Source organism: Haliotis rufescens, unplaced genomic scaffold (assembly GCF_023055435.1).
Source record: "Haliotis rufescens isolate VD_foot unplaced genomic scaffold, xgHalRufe1.0.p SCAF_8, whole genome shotgun sequence".
NCBI lineage: Eukaryota > Metazoa > Mollusca > Gastropoda > Lepetellida > Haliotidae > Haliotis > Haliotis rufescens.
In genome coordinates this window covers 41,613,275-41,631,064 of record NW_025964372.1, presented here as the reverse complement: position 1 = coordinate 41,631,064, position 17,790 = coordinate 41,613,275, and the positions used below count along the sequence as shown (strand labels likewise).

The 17,790-nt window shown below is 39.6% G+C and overlaps 1 protein-coding gene across 2 annotated transcripts in view; it reads right to left on the bottom strand.

Annotated features, from left to right (window-relative positions):
* Nucleotides 1-1,976: 1,976 nt before the first annotated feature.
* Nucleotides 1,977-17,790, bottom strand: part of LOC124127928 — a 19,132-nt gene continuing 3,318 nt past the window's right edge. Inside the window, exons 3-9 of one of the 2 annotated variants that reach the window (XM_048389888.1) lie at nt 10,410-10,544; nt 9,742-9,899; nt 9,065-9,182; nt 8,646-8,964; nt 7,141-8,522; nt 4,634-4,776; nt 1,977-3,629 (exon numbers count right to left, since the gene is read on the bottom strand). In XM_048389888.1, the coding sequence (XP_048245845.1) occupies nt 3,173-3,629; nt 4,634-4,776; nt 7,141-8,522; nt 8,646-8,964; nt 9,065-9,182; nt 9,742-9,899; nt 10,410-10,544 (2,712 nt within the window). In that variant the 3' untranslated portion in view covers nt 1,977-3,172. The remainder of the gene's footprint in view (nt 3,630-4,633; nt 4,777-7,140; nt 8,523-8,645; nt 8,965-9,064; nt 9,183-9,741; nt 9,900-10,409; nt 10,545-17,790) is intronic. The other variant, XM_048389889.1, reaches the window with a different exon arrangement.

The window sequence follows — 17,790 nt, the reverse complement described above, 5'->3', positions numbered from 1 at the left end:
TTACCCTAAGAACACGTGGAGTCAGATTGTACCAATGGCGGCTCCTACACGTGGAGTCAGATTGTACCAATGGCGACTCCTACCGGTTGGGCAGGACATGCGTGCACTTTCACAAGACGTGGTGTCATCAGTGATTATCAGTTATCCATTCCTATAGTTTCCCCCCCCCATTTTGCCTTATGCGCCCAATGGAATGTGTTTCGGTAGATAATCAAGACTGGTTATTCTCTGGCGTTGTATATTTATTAAGTTTAGAATGCTACGGATTGGGGCTTTCATGGGAAATATGTCCCGGAAATAATGAAAGTTCATAGTGATGCTTTTAATAAAGTCAGAATCGTAAAATGGAGTCGGCTTTCTACAGAGATTTCTTGTGATTATGCAAAGGGTTTTGTCGCTCTTATCCATACAAACATCTCTGACGAATTCAAATACCTCCACCTCGCAGTGATAATGATAAATTACTCAGAAATTCACAAACTTTCTAAATTGAATTGAATAAAAAACTGATTATTCAAGTAATCAGAACATTTTCGTAATTCGTAATTCGATCCCAGTGCTATACAACCTTCATATTGTACATCGTTTCAAATATTCAAACCGTCCCTCTGTTTATATCACCAGAAATAGCATAAGTAAGCGTAAACGTTTTCTCTCCCTTTCACACAACCTGAACAATAGGTTACAGGTACAATGGTTGTGGTGATCAAAAGATCAAAGTTTCATGTACATGAAATGAAGAACAAATTTGCTTCATGGTATGATTTAAAACAGGAAAATACTATTTCCATTTTGGAAAATGAGTTCAACACAAAACACAACATTTAAAGCCGTTTAAAAATCAGTGCATTTCATTTCATTATACCTTTCGTCATTATTACGTACATTTGCCACATTCAGAAAACAAAGTCATTTTAGCCCAGTACGAGCAGCTACAGGTGATGCTTCTATTGACAATACGCCTGTAAGCATTTTACCCACAGTATCCAGGTCTCGTCAGGATAACTTCCGTACTTTTCAAATGCTAACGTAATATCTGAAAACAGAGTTGCCTCCCTTTGACCAGCTACTGTAAACGTGGTATGCATTATTAAACCCTATCTATCCCTGACATTGTCTACAATTGACTTTGTTGACAGGATAATGTTTGTAACGGCGTTGGTAGTACAGCTTGCGATAACATGTAATTGAAATGAAATCTTGATAATTTGAGATCGGCAAGGGACAATCACCATGTTTCGTCAATATCGGGTGTGAGTGGGGCTGAATCTAATTTCCTTTCTAATTAAATCTCCAGAGTGTGTGAGTGAGTGAGTTGGGTTCAACGCTGCTTTTAACAGTATTACAGTTATATCACGGCGTGTCAGCTTAATGTGAGAGGAAAGCCCGAAGTGATGCAGGTCTCAGACGTTTACCGCTTCGGTGAAACCCAAGAGGACGGGTATGGTGCTGACAAACCTAGAAACATAATCTGGGCAAACCGGGATTCGAACCCAGGATCACAGGTGTCTGGCGTGCCCAAGGGACGCAACTCTACACAGCAAAAGGCGGCGCCCTAGACGACTGGGCCACCGTACCCCGAAAATCTGCAGGTTTGACGTTGCGTTCAAGAATTCTGCTCTTATATGAAGTAACGTGCATGCACGCGTGTGTATATATGTATGTGTGTCTGCTCATGTCGTTTTTACAGAACAAGCCACTGATACACCATACCGAAGTTTTAACATGAATACCCCACTCTGACACAATATACTGACCACAAATTGACCAGTCTTATCCCCTTAATGCTGAGCGCCAGGCGGGGTAACAAGAGCACCATATTTTAACGTCACTGGGCAGATACTCTCTCCCTTTACGCAGATGCTTAACGAAGTTCAGGTGTGGTATACATACCCTCAATATACAATTATACAGACACTCCAAAGATAATGATGTTTTAACATCGATGTGTCCTTTCTGCAAATATAACCAAGAAAATGAATACCATGTTTTATTGATATTTCCAGTATATGAGGATATAAGAATCAAATACCTGCCTAACTATTATTATACGTATCCATCACGAAGAAAATTTGTACAGTTAATGAACAGCAAAAATAGCCACATTCTTCTCAGACTTGCAGTTTGTGTTTATAAGATATTTGAAAGAAGGATAATACATTGAATATAAATAAAACTGTGTACACCATATTTAGCTACAGTCTAATCTAAAGTGATGCTTCACGACGAATCGTTTTACAAAAACAGTCATTATGTTCCTGAATATGAGGTCCCCGTGAACGTACTTTAAAGTCTATATTGCAACAGGTTTTATGGCTTCGTTTTGGGAGTGAGACTTCACAACTCTGACACTGGAAATGGTGCAGAAACAAATCAAAGTGACAATACCGACTATGATAGAAAGACACCCACGTGTTCCTGCAAGTACATATTTTACACAGCGACATGTAGCTGCAAACATTCATTGTGTACGTCAATCTGAACTCACTCCCACTAATTTCAACAAAATACTTTGCTTTAAGAAAGTTTGGAACACACTGAAATCTGCATATGTTCAGTTATAAACATTTGAAAGAAACTGTTATGTAATCTTCTAAACATGAAAGTTAGCCATGTTCCTAGATTTTGTAACGTACAATGCGTTTTTTATGGAATCGAGATGGGAACAGAAACGTTAAAACTACATTGACACAAATCACCGAAATGGTAAACGTCTGAGACCTCCATCACTTCGGGCTTTCCTCCCACATTAAGCTGTCACGCCGTGATATAACTTGAAAACTGTTAAAAGCAGCGTTAAATCCAACTCACACACTCACTCGATTCAACTTAACACAATGCCTAAGGAAAGTTCGGTTCACACTGAAATACGCATATGTCCAGTTAGGAACATTTGAAAGAATCTATTATGTAATTCTCTAAGCAATATAAAGGATTTTTTCGTCATGAAGTTAGCTATGGTCCTAGCATTTGTAGAGTAAAATGTTTGCTTTTATGGAATTGATATGCTTACCGAAACATCAATGCTACATCGACACAAGTGACAAATAACTCGTTTTTTTCTGCAAACCAAATTCGGACGACTGACTCCTAAAGGAGGTTGTAAAACTGTATATGTATACTGTATCACTGGACACCATACTAACAATGATAACTCCTTTCTAGACCACTTTTAGAGCTGCTGCAGCTCTATCTTTTCCCCAGACTCAGTGTAGTGAATGATGACATTCTCAGAATTACTAGTGGTATCTGAACTAGGCACTGTGTCACCAACTACTGGAGCATGGACACAGGTGGGAACATGACTTGAGTTTCCATATATAGCTTCTGATCTTTGATTGGGTGAACGTATCTCCATGCGTGCAGGATCTGTATGGAGGTTGTTAAGATTTCCGTCTATATGATATGGTTGGGATGACTGCAAAGCGATCTCTTCAATAACACTTTGTCTGTCTGTGGAAACTGCTTGTCCCAGTTGACTCGGAACATAAACCCCTGGCAATTCTATTGATGCGTGGTTCACGGGGCACGTTGATGTTGGTGGTGTGGATGTAAGCCAACCGCCATTGTTATAGCTTCCGTGTGGAACTGACGATGATTTCATAAGAAACTGGCCATCGGTTGTCACCCTGAAACAATACCACATGCACTTGACACAACATTTCAGAGAAAATAGGACTTTATCAAAATAGTGATGCTATTGTGACATATAATACAAAATCAAGATGTAAAAGACTCCAGCGCTTTCGAATTCGTATCTAATGAAAAAGACTCCAAACTAAATGAAAGCCCCACATACTCATAAACGTAAACCACTGAATCATTCAATATTATACACAGTGAAGCCTAATTAAGTTCAAATATTGGTTAACATAATTTCAGTGTTTTTGCAAAGTCCCCATTGACATATGTAGCCCATAGAAAATAAGGTTTCACTTGAAACAAATAGCGATAGAGTTCATTTCACCACAATGCATTTCTACAAGGTCCCTTAAACAACATACTTAAAGTCCCAAGCAATCCAAGTTTGGGAAATATGTCTAATTTACATAATCCAATATGGCAACCGACTGTCAATAGTATTTTCCTTATTTCAGATGAGGTTCAATGATTTGATGAAAAACAGCATGTGTTGTGTTGCAAAATAGCCATATTACGTTTCTAAAAAGATATTCACAACTATTGATCGTTTTCGACTATTGACAAATCTACAAAACATCAAGATGGCCGACACATTTCCTAAATATGAGGTTAGGCTGTGGAAGCTTTTATCTCTGAAACAGTGTGCTGGGACTTATATGCATAAAACTTGTCACACTAACTGACTGGCCCAAAAATCCAAGATGACCTCCAAGACATGGACAGACATGGAATATCAATACACTGTTGGTCTCTCATGACATATTTGATTGATTGATTTGGGACTTTTAGTATGTTGTTTCTGGGGCCTTGTAGAAATGCACTGTCCATATTATTTTTTAGCTGAAATAGATATTTGATTTATGTCTGATGGTACTGTCCTCTTCGAGGTCTCATATGGTTTCGTGAGGTTTCAAAACTGTTCTGCAAAACAGCGTACACAATATATGTGTTTGGGCTGTCAACTCAAGCATCATTTCCAAATTGCTCTTACCTATCTATAATTGTACCATGGTTGGTTGTCAGGTCATGTATATTTGTTGCCTCAGTTATAATCCTTGCAATATCATCGTGATGTTGTGCCTCTGCTTTTTGTAAAGCAGTTTCTTCTTTATCGTCTTTCTCATAAACATTTGCCTTGTTCTGTGTACCTCCACAACCTTCCTATGTCCCTGCCAGGCTGCAAGATGTAAAGGTGTGCAGCCTTCCTTATCTTTCTCATTCACATTTGCATTGTTCTGTAATAACACCTCCACAACCTCCCTATTTCCCTCGTGGGCTGCATCATGTAGAGGTGTGCTGCCTTCCTTATCTTTCTCATTCACATTTGCCATGTTCTGAAATAACACCTCCACAACCACCCGATGTCCCTGGTTGGCTGCATCATGTAGAGGTGTGCAGCCTTCCTTATCTTTCTCATCCACATTTGCATTGTTCTGTAATAACACCTCCACAACCTCCCTATTTCCCTCGTGGGCTGCATCATGTAGAGGTGTGCTGCCTTCCTTATCTTTCTCATTCACATTTGCCATGTTCTGAAATAACACCTCCACAACCACCCGATGTCCCTGGTTGGCTGCATCATGTAGAGGTGTGCTGCCATCATACGTTTCTCATCCATATTTGCCTTGTTCTGTAATAACACCTCCTCAATCACCCGATGTCCCTGGTGGGCTTCACGATGTAGAGGTGTGCTGCCATCTTGACGTTTCTCATCCACATTTGCATTGTTCTGTAATAACACCTCCACAACCTCCCCATGTCCCTACCAGGCTGCATCATGTAGAGGTGTGCTGCCATCTTGACGTTTCTCATCCACATTTGCCTTGTTCTGTAATATCACCTCCAGAACCTCCCTATGTCCCTGGTTGGCTACATCATGTAGAGGTGTGCGGCCTTCCTTATCTTTCTCATCCACATTTGCATTGTTCTTCAATAACACCCCCACAACCTCCCTATGTCCCTGCCAGGCTGCATGATGTAGAGGTGTGCCGCCTTCCTTATCTTTCTCATCCACATTTGCCTTGTTCTGTAATAACACCTCCACAACCTCCCTATGTCCCTGGTCGGCTGCACGATGTAGAGGTGTGCTGCCATCTTGACGTTTTTCATCCACAATTGCCTTGTTCTGTAACAACACCCCCACAACCACCCGATGTCCCTGCCAGGCTGCACGATTTAGAGGTGTGCGGCCTTCCTTATCTTTCTCATCAACATTTGCCTTGTTCTATACCTCCACACCCTCCCTATGTCCCTGGTAGGCTGCAAGATGTAGTAGAGTGCTGCCATCTTGACGTTGCTCATGCACATTTGCCTTGTTCTGAAATAACACCTCCACAACCTCCCTGTGTCCCTGGTCAGCTGCACGATGTAGAGGTGTGCATCCTTCATCATCTTTCTCATCCACTTGGCCTTGATCTGTAATAACACCGACACACCCTCCCTATGTCCCTGGTAGGCTGCAAGATGTAGAGGTGTGCTGCCATCTTGACGTTTCTCATGCACATTTGCCTTGTTCTGTAATAACACCTCCACAACCTCCCTGTGTCCCTGGTAAGCTGCAAGATGTAGAGGTGTGCTGCCATCTTGACGTTTCTCATGCACATTTGCCTTGTTCTGTAATAACACCTCCACAACCTCCCGTTGTCCCTGGTCAGCTGCAAGATGTAGAGTTGTGCTGCCATCTTGACGTTTCTCATCCACATTTGCCTTGTTCCGTAATAACACCTCCATAACCTCCCTATGTCCCTGGTCAGCTGCAAGATGTAGAGGTGTGCGGCCTTCCTTATCTTTCTCATGCACATTTGCCTTGTTCTGTAATAACACCTCCACAACCTCCCTATGTCCCTGGTAGGCTGCAAGATGTAGAGGTGTGCAACCTTCCTTATCTTTCTCATCCACATTTGCCTTGTTCTGTAATAACACCTCCACAACCATCCGATGTCCCTGGGAGGCTGCAAGATGTAGAGTTGTGCTGCCATCTTGACGTTTCTCATCCACATTTGCCTTGTTCTGTAATAACACCTCCACAACCTCCCTATGTCCCTGCCAGGCTGCACGATTTAGAGGTGTGCGGCCTTCCTTATCTTTCTCATCCACATTGGCCTTGTTCTGTAATAACAGCTCCACAACCTCCTTATGTCCCAGGAAGGCTGCATCATGTAGAGGTGTGCAACCTTCCTTATCTTTCTCATCCACATTGGCCTTCTTCTGTAATAACACCTCCACAACCTCCCTATGTCCCTGGTAGGCTGCATCATGTAGAGGTGTGCAGCCTTCCTTATCTTTCTCATCCACATTTGCCTTCTTCTGTAATAACACCTCCACAACCTTCCTGTGTCCCTGGTAGGCTGCAAGATGTAGAGGTGTGCTGCCATCTTGATGTTTCTCATCCACACTTGCCTTGTTCTGCAATAACACCCCCACAACCTCCCTATGTCCCTGGGAGGCTGCATCATGTAGAGGTGTGCGGCCTTTCTTATCTCCCTCATCCACATTGGCCTTGTTCTGTAATAACACCTCCACAACCTCCCTATGTCCTTGCCAGGCTGCATGATGTAGAGGTGTGCCGCCATCATTATCTGTCACATGAATTATTCCCTTGTTCTGTAACAACATTTTAACAACTTCTGCGTTTCCATATATACATGCCAAATGAAGTCCAGTTTTACCATTCTCGTTTTGCTCACCAATGTCCACTCGTTCCTGTAACAGATAGCTTACAATGCTAACATTTCCAACTGCACATGCGTAATGTAAAGGTGTTGATCCTTCAGGACCTATGTTATTGATGCTACGTTGTCCCTTCTTTATAACTATATCCATGATATCTTTGCCCTGTTGACACATGGCTGCATAATGTACATATGTATTTTTTCTTGAACTGTTCTTGGTCTTGCTCGTCTTCATCAAATGTGTCAGTCTGGAAGCCACCAAAGACAACCCACCCATACAGGCAATGTCCAAAAGTGAACATTTACCAAACTTTACTCTCAGATCATCTACAACTGCCAACTGCAGTTTGATGATAAGAGGTCTTGGGAGTTCGGGTAGCGTCATACACAACGTATCCAACTTCCAGTTATTTTTGGAACACAAGTACTCGAAGTTGGCCAAACTACTCCCAAAGCAACTTCCAAACAAAGCTTCCTGTCTGTTCTTTACCGTAAACTGAACACTGTTCAATGCTTTCCTCAGTAAATTCGAGTTGTCTGTGACGCTCGCCCAAAACAGAAAGGAATATCCATATACAATGTCATTTTTTGACAATACTTTCAACAGTTCAGATCTGTCCTTGTTCAGATTATGCAAGAGATTCTCCCAAACCATATCAACAAATGTCTCTACCTGGAATAGGGAATGCATGCACACAAAGGCAAACTTTCTGCCATGTACAGCTGCAACACACCGCTTCGCTATAATATGCAGATCATCATGTTTCAATTCGATTTTAAAAGGCACATCTAGTAGTTCCGCTTCGGTTGGATCACCGCTAGATGTCACATAACGAAATATGAACTCCATATCCATCCTTTCAACCAACTGTCTCACATCACTGAGCAGTATTTCTCTTAGCTTTATTGCTACTTCATGATTTCTTATTCTATATGAGCCTGCTTCATGATGGAGACAGCATCCCGCCAATTGGGATAAAATAGGTTTCATCACATTTTCAGTGTATTCTTCTTCATTGATGTCAAAAACCTTGAGTGCCCAAACAATATATTTTTTGTAGTTTTCTCTTTCCACGCGAGTCCCTGTGTCAGACCCTGCCCATAGCATCCTCTCCTCCAGGTTATTCTCCGCCAAAGCAACCACTAACAAGCACGCCATCTCCTGCTTATGCAACAGGTGCTGATCCAAACATGGATAGTTCTCTGTATCTGTGAAAATAAATAACGTTTGTAAGAAAGCAGTGTCGACATTGCACATGTGGATATAAAATATAATACCTTGCGTAACGCCTTACAATTACGTAACATAGTAATGATCTCCAGAATGCATACTTTCATCACTGGCGACAGCACAGTCGGTTCCTTCATGTGTTTCATGTCCATCCTCTTCATGAATAGTTGGACCTCCTTGTTCTGTTGTCATTGTACAGCTATTTTCCAGTACATCTCTTGTCTCCAGCGTTACAGTTTGAATTTCGTTTGGGACATTACCCTGTCCATCAACTGCCGTCATGTGATTTCCCCCACCTTGCATATCTCCCTTGTCCTTGGCATACTGTAGTATCCTCTGAAGCACATACAGCCTGTATTTCTCAACGTGACAGTTCCTCATGATGCCTGGGGACTTCTCCGACAAAATTGCATCAGCAGCCTGAGAATATGAAGGTTAGAAATGAAAAGGTATCTTTCATACGTGGTTATTGAGACACATGTGCCTTTCATATCAAACACATAGCTTCAAACCAACCTACCATCAGAACGAATATCCCACAGCTGTGTCCATCAGACTGTTCTATCACTGGGTACTGTTTCTTCATCCATGACTTGCTCCCTTCCTTAGACGTAGATTTCAAGTGGTTTACAAAGAGCCTGAGGAATACATGTTTATTACTCGATGGCGATAACATCCTAGACTCATGTGGACTGGTGTTAAAGTAAAGGTAAAGCAGAAGGTAAATACAGTAGTGCCTTTAATATCTGCTTCAAGTTATATGGCATTTCTGATGTTTTCTCCTGCTTTGTCCATCATTAGGTTTAATGTTAGCAAATACAGATGTTATTGTTTAAATGAATGAGTGACATAACTGTATTTATGGCGTTTAAGTAATTCCCACAGTGTACCCATTTGGGGAACTGAGTAACCCTGTGAACAAGTTGTTCTATATCTTCTACCCAAAAGTAAAAGCTACAAATGTGAGTGTATCAAGAATTTATCGATGGATCTTATTTACATTCATGTTTGTTTTTGACAAATCACCATTTCAACATTTCAAATTGGAAAGCTTGGTTTTAACATTTATAATGTGCAGCCACACGTCCTGTTTTTTGGTGTGTTTTTTTGTATCTACCTCTAGTGTTGTTTAAAAATAGGTCTTCCACATCTAAGGCGGGTTAGGAATTGACCACGCCCACTGTTCTGTCCACCTACCTCCAGTGTTCTACAACTTTGTCCTCCACATCTAAGGAGGGTTTAGAACTAACCACGCCCACTGTTCCATCCCTGACATTAGCCACCAGTAGCACCCAATGTTGATTACGTGGCATGTTCACTGGCATTAAGATCCACGTGTAGTTTGTCAAAGTTTCCTGAAAGTTCACAGCAAATGCCTTTCCAGTGTACGATCAATATATCCAAAAACACGTGCTTCACATAAGATGGATATGGTGTAGTAACAGAGATATAAGTGAATTGGTATTATGGACTTGGTACTGAGAACTTCTAAAGAACTCTCTCTGACAACCAGATTTTCACTTCGTACGATAATATGTAGCAAGATGAATATGTTCATGTGCAATATCTGCTTTTGTAACTGCATATTGAAAACGAATAGCATTATGATCAATGGGGTTACTGGCTTTGACTCAATCGAAACACATTGCAGTACATGAATCCATCATGTGCACAATTGCAAGTGGCAATTACTATCATACTGAATACGCAATCATGGCATAGACGAATCATATGTTATCACAAAAAATATACAACTACTACAAAATATCTTTCGAGTCTTGACCTTGTTCTTGGTAGGGTGGACATGCAAAGATACACTCGGAATGACAGAATCATAAGAAATATAAAAATCTCACATCACTCACATCTTTCCCCCTTATCCTGTCTGTGTACTGTCCTGCCTCCCACAGTAGGATTGTCTCTGTAGGCAGCACCAGACAGTGGAAGCTGACACGGGAACACCACTCTCTCTCCAGGAGGTGCAGGTATGTGTCCATGATCTGGACAGGTAAGAGTTCATTTATTAGAATGTTTATTATACTGTTTAATCGCCCAATGCTTTCGCTTCAAAAGGAACGCTTGTAGTTTCAAATCAAAGCAGGATCCGCTGCACATCACATATCCATCATGAAGAGAATATCTCGGCTGTTAGCAATGACTGACATTTGAACTGATGATGTACTAGATTGTGTGCACATTGCCCATTGCAGGTGAGTAGTGTTATCATTGCAGAATCGAGATGCATGGCAATGAGTTGATAATTAGCACTAGTATATATTAATTGATAGTCAACAAATACTGGTGCAAAAAGAAGAAACCGCCAAAAGTTGCTGTATTAATCTAACACGTCCCATTTTAATTCTGGAAACCCAAAAGTCCAGAAACTCTACGCTCTTTGCCCAGTCTCGGTTAAAGGTATTTACAAAATTAAACATGCCGTTTTCATGGGAACATACCAAGGAAGAAAAAATGAAAAAAAAATTGTTTAAAAACTCAATATTTAGACTATGTCGCCCATGGGCCTGCCCATGGGCGAAGTGTTGCCCATGGGCCTGCCCATGGGCGAAGTCTGGCCCATGGGTAGGCCCATGGGCAGGCCCATGGGCGAGAATATGTTCCTTTACTTAAAACTCATGATTTTGTTTCGCAAATACATTTAATGTATTCATTCAAGTATCATGACACAAAATTTAACTCATTTTAACTTAATTCAACGATTTTGTAGCGATATTGAAATATTTCGCCCATGGGCGAGAAAAAGGTTTGGCCCATGGGCGAGAATGTGTTCCTTTACTTAAAACTCATGATTTTGTTTCGCAAATACATTAAATGTATTTATTGAAGTATCATGACACAAAATTTAACTCATTTTAACTTAATTCAACTATTTTATAGCGATATTGAAATATTTCGCCCATGGGTAGGCCCATGGGTAGGCCCATGGGCGAGAATATGTTCTTTTACTTAAAACTCATGTTTTTGTTTTGCAAATACATTTATTGTACTTATTCAAGTACCATGACACAAAATTTAACTCATTTTAACTTAATTCAACGATTTTATAGCGATATTGAAATATTTCGCCCATGGGCGAGAAAAAGGTTTGGCCCATGGGCGAGTATATGTTCCTTTACTTAAAACTCATGATTTTGTTTCGCAAATACATTTAATGTACTTATTCAAGTACCATGACACAAAATTTAACTCATTTTAACTTAATTCAACGATTTTATAGCGATATTGAAATATTTCGCCCATGGGCGAGAAAAAGGTTTGGCCCATGGGCGAGAATATTTTCCTTTACTTAAAACTTATGTTTTTGTTTCGCAAATACATGCAGGTGTTCTTACTATTTTCATGGCACATAATGTAACTCAATTTTACTCAATTCAGCTATTTTACAGATTTATTGAAATATTTCGCCCATGGGCGAGCAAAGGTTTTGCCTTCGAAATCCTTGATTATTCTATCATGCCAGAGTTCTGAAATTCAGTGACAATGTTGGTGAACAGTAGAATCTGATGGACGTATTGTGCAGAACCTGTTTGACACTATGGGTTCCAGGACCACTAACACTGTGAGCTGAAAAAGTTTGGTCCTAACCGCACCCAACATCTTTAATGAACCCGGCCTTATCTCTCAAAACGTTTTGGCAGTTTATCATACGAATTCATGTGCGTGTACAACATTAAATTTTAGTTAGTTTCTATTTCATTTCCCATTTTATGACCCGTTGATACATCCCAATGTGCAATTACGTGACAGGTACGCGTGCGCGTATTTTAATGGAAAGAAACTATTCGTCTTTTATTGCATAACGTTTGGCTGAATATCTTACATTCTAACGAAATCTCGAAATAATTATTTAATTACATGCGGTTTCGAACTGACCAGTGGGAATTATGTTTCAATGCGATTGAGGAAAACGGGAGTGAATATTGTGACACTAAAGCAACTTTTAACTGCATTGTCACTTTTGGTTTGAAAATGGTAATAGTTAAGAAAAACGTAACAGCCTTCTTATGATAATTCTCATATTCTCATTAGTACGTTGTGTCTAATTACAGTGTCGGCCTTATTTACAGGTGATTCTACAATACTTGTTGTCGGTCAATTACAATCTGCCACACCACGCGTGAATAAACAGTTATGCAGGTGTTGCTGTGGGCAAATACCTAGCCTGTACATGTATATTTTTGTGGATACATGTATTACATATTTTCGTTGATATGTGGATATATTAAGCACCAAGACACAAAAAGTTTATGAAAGATGAATTTGTGCCTTGATATATATATATTCAACGCGAACGAAGCTTGTATTTTCTCCGCGATCCTGATGTGTATCATCGTTTAATTGGTCATTCATTTAAAGTATGTTGTGAGGCGATATCTAAGGAGCCGCTCAATATACACAGTGTCGTCCGTTTCGCGTGAACTACCACCCTACCCTGTCAGTAAGAGTTATGTAATCGGTACACAAATATATTTGGTGCGATGTCAGTGTGGAAGGAGTTTGAATTACGTCCGTTAGTGGCCACAGAAAGTATAGTACCAATCAACAAGGCCAATGCGTACTAATAACCTAGTGACTCGCGTAACAACGGCTGTCAATATGTCTGCTACATCTACCATACCATCATCCCTGTCACAACTGGCGTATTAACGGTTTATTCAAAAAATTATTGTAGAAATGTCGTTACCAGACTAACGTACGTCGTATTCAGTCCTCAACTGGATGTCACATTCCTTATATCAGTTAACAGCCCTGTTTGTGAAAATATTTACTAGACATAAGATTTAAAGACTTATAAAATCAATTGTAAGACCGCATAGACCACAAAACCGAATAAAATATGTCTTGGTATCATCTCTTGTGTATTAGATGATGGCAATGACCGGAAATGTTATAACGTTAGATTAAGAAGGAGAAACATTAAAGTGTTTTACAATACTTGGAAACATGAGCAATAAGATGTAGCAACATAAACATGCATGGAATAGGGAAAAAGGATGAAAACAAATTGAAAAGGATTTTAATACAAAATTATCGAACCAAATTACTTGCCTGAACAGAAGGGGTACCCAAACTTGTTTGACAGTTATTCGTGTGTTGTAGACTGTCGAATGGGACTCATGTGTGTACGTAGGGTACGCATATCTATTGCAAGTTTTAGTACTCATACACTTTCTCTTTTTGTGTTTTGTTTGTTTGTTAGTTGTATAACGCCACACTTAGCAATATTTCAGCTGTATGACGGCGGTCTGTAAATAATCGAGTCTGGACCAGACAATCCAGTGATTGACATCATGTGCATCGATCCACGCAATTGGGATACGATGCCATGCATCAACCAAGTCAGCGAGCCTGACCACCCGATCCCGGTAGTCGCTTCTTACGACAAGCACTGTCGCCCTTTTACGCCAAGAATGGTTTGTTGAAGATCTTCACGGGTCTATTGAATGCAGGGATTTGTGTAAAGTCATCAGACAGCATACAATGCCAACTAAACAAATATACTCAGTGTCTCCGCAAAGTAATATAGTACGGTACTTAGAGTACATGTGAGATTATACTCAGATTAGGGAGATGTTTAATCCATATAACGTGTTATTATTCTACCTAACAATGTATTTAATGAAATGAATGCAAAACAAACTCAACGGCTAAAAGGTTTCATTGAAAAAACTACCCCTAGTCTTGACTAATAAAACAACTGCAACCCGACACAGATTAAACGCAACTTACAAACACAATCATAATCTGGTTAGTCTGTATCACTCAACGAGGCCGCTTACTCTGCCCACAGTATGACAGTATTGGGCAGTTCAGTAATTAGGAGCCAAAACCAGGCAGGTACGCTGGTCACACTTGACTGGTCTGACTGATGATTAGGTCGTCTGACAATTGTGAGTGAACCATAGCAAGAAGTATCTGCGAAACTATTTGCTCCTTTTATGGGACCGATTAGTTTTATGACCATGGGCCTCGGCACAAGCGTGGTGTTGGAAGACAAGTTATACATGTACATCCGATATGGTTACTGTTTTTCGCTATTCATATTCTAAATACATTCATAATACCACAACATTTTAGTACTCCTTGAAACTTTACAATCACTTCAATATGTACAATAGATTGAACGAGAACACTTGATATATTGCAGATTATTAAATCATTGTCTCTATTATCAGCCGCTACGTTTGTATCGTTTGCATTGTACAAAGAAATATTTTATCTGTCCTTTTGCAGATTTAGCCTCAGAATGTGCTCATTCGAATTAGGAACGAAAATAATTGCTTATCATGAGTATATATGATACAGTTAAAAGTTACTTGTACACTGTAGACGTATTCACTTTAAAGTCGCATACGACCATCGCGAGCGAGTTGAATGATCTAGGTTAATTGGAACGAAGTCTAGAGAGGGTTATAAAGTTTTGTATTTGGTAATGTGTAGGTTTGTTCCTTTTATTTCAATATGTAAAAACATAACTATGCGCTTAAAAACAGAGCTGACTTGATGGGAGATAGCCACCTCAGATTGTCTGTTGGACACGGTTTAACCTTACTGTGTCCTCACTCTGGTTGTTGTTACCGTTGTTATAAGGGATTAAGAGCTACGGCTCATTGCATTTTTGGTTACAGTCTGTATCACTAAAGTGGACATGTGCAGGTGAACTCTGTTCAATTAGTACATGAAATGCCCCAAAATGTGAACTCCAGACAATAATAACCTGAGGGTAAATCCACGTGCGTCTGCCTTTCCCCTCGTTCACCTTCGAAATCCTTGATTATTATATCATGCCAGAATTCTGAAATTCAGTGACAATGTTGCTGAACAGTAGAATCTGATGGACGTTTTGTGCAGAACCTGTTTGACACAATGGGTTCCAGGACCACTAACACTCTGAGCTGAAAAAGTTTGGTCCTAACCGCACCCAACATCTACAAGTTTGTAAGCTTGTAGACATCATTAAGAAGTAATTAACAGTCCCATGCTGAGACCTTTCTCAAAATTCAGACCGGTGGCAGGCTGCCAACAAAGAGAAGAAAATATCGCAACCCCGACACGAGAGTGCTCAGTCAAACAATGAACTTACGACCGGCAGAAAACAACTCCAGTTGAGTATGCCGATGCTGTATCTCAGCCGTGTTGGCCTGAAAATTTAAACATGCTAATTAAATCCAAAATCGTATCATTATATTTAATAGAAACCGTATCTTAATTTGTTCTTGCACTGCATCATATCGTGTATTTCATCTGTATATGTGTAATGTGTATATGTATCAATGACTACACTTATACCGCATATTCTGCAACAGACTATAATTAATCACCTTATTATTGTCTCTCCATTTACCATGGCTGACTGCACTAATACCCTTTTAACAGTGGACACCGATATCAGTATACATGTAGGCTTTTTGTTCAAAAAGGAATATGCAGGAAATTATATGTAACAATTAACTGTGTACTAATTACATGTTTGAATGTTATCAGTTTTACGTTCTGAGATACAGTGATGTAAGCATCTTCTAAAATCTTCTAAAAATATAATAAAATACAAAACTCTCTGTCGTAATTTTTTGTGGAAATCATTCGATCAAGTAAAAATGACTGCGTGACAAGACGAATCAACTATTTATACCCGATAAAAGAAACTGCCGTATTTTAGGAACAGTGCTATAACAAGACATTCGAAATTTCTAACAAGCAGATACATTAGAGACAGTGACTAGACTACAGGTACGTAATCCGTATCAATCAAAGGTGTAAAAAAACTGAAAATCATATCTGTCGGAGACCTACCAAATTACCAAGTTTTATCATTACTATATTTATTACAATGCAAATACTTTAGTGATACATTTTTTAGAGGAGAGGGCATACACACAAGTATATTGCTTCCGTGTGTGAATGCAGGTTGTACTTGGTATCTCAGTTCTCAGTTTCATACCGGTTGTATAACTGAATTTGTATATGGAACCATGCGTACAGCATGACAATTATTTGCTATTCGTCAGTTTACAACACACATAACACGGTCAAACAATTTTAGGCACCGCTTTTGCGAGTTATTTAGTACAATAATGTTTTATTAAAATCTATTTCAATTTGTTTTCACCATTTTCCCTATTGACAGTCGTTGTTACGTGCGTCACTAGGTAATTAGTACGGATTGACCTTGTATATTGTTTCTGTGGCAACTGGCGGACGTAATTCAAACTCCTTCCGCACTGACACCGCATCAAATATATTTGTGTACCGATTACATAACTCTAATGGACAGGGTGGGGTGGTAGTTCACCGGACGACACTGTGTATATTGGGCGGCTCCTTTGATATCTCCTCCAAACATACGTTTATTGAATGACCCCATTAAACGATGATACACATCTCGATGAATATATCAAGGCACTAATTCATCTTTCATAAACATTTTTTTGTCTTTGTGCTTAATATATCCACATATCAACGAACATTTGTAAAACATGTATCCTAAAAAAAATAAACATTTTCAGGCTAGGTATTTGCCCACAGCAACACCTGCATAACTGTTTATTCACGCGTGGTGTGGTAGATCGTAATTGACCGAGAGCAGGTATTGTAGAATCACCTGTAAATAAGGCCGACACTGTAATTAGATACAACGCAACGTACTAATGAGAATTATCATAAGAAGGCTGTTGTTTTTTCTGAACTGTTACCATTTTCATACCAAAAGTGACAATGCAGTTAAAAGTTGCTTTAGTGTCACAATATTCACTCCCGTTTTCCTCAATCGCATTGAAACATAATTCCCACTGGTCAGTTCGAAACCGCATGTAATTAAATAATTATTTCGAGATTTCGTTAGAATGTAAGATATTCAGCCAAACGTTATGCAATAAAAGACGAATAGTTTTTTTCATTAAAATACGCGCACGCGTACCTGTATATTGCATACCTAGTGTCACGTAATTGCCCAGTGTGATGTATCAACGGGACATTAAATGGGAAATGAAATAGAAACTAACTAAAATTTAATGTTGTGGAAAATAACTCCAATGAATTGGAGTACACGCACATGAATTCGTATGATAAACTGTCAAAACGTTTTGAGAGGTAAGGCCGGGTTCATTAAAGATCGCTACAATATGTAAAACAGGTGAAATTTGTAGAACTAAAGGAAACATCCAACCAAATGCCCTTTTTAAATAGTAATGTAATGATATAATATAAAGTATATTTCACATGATACAA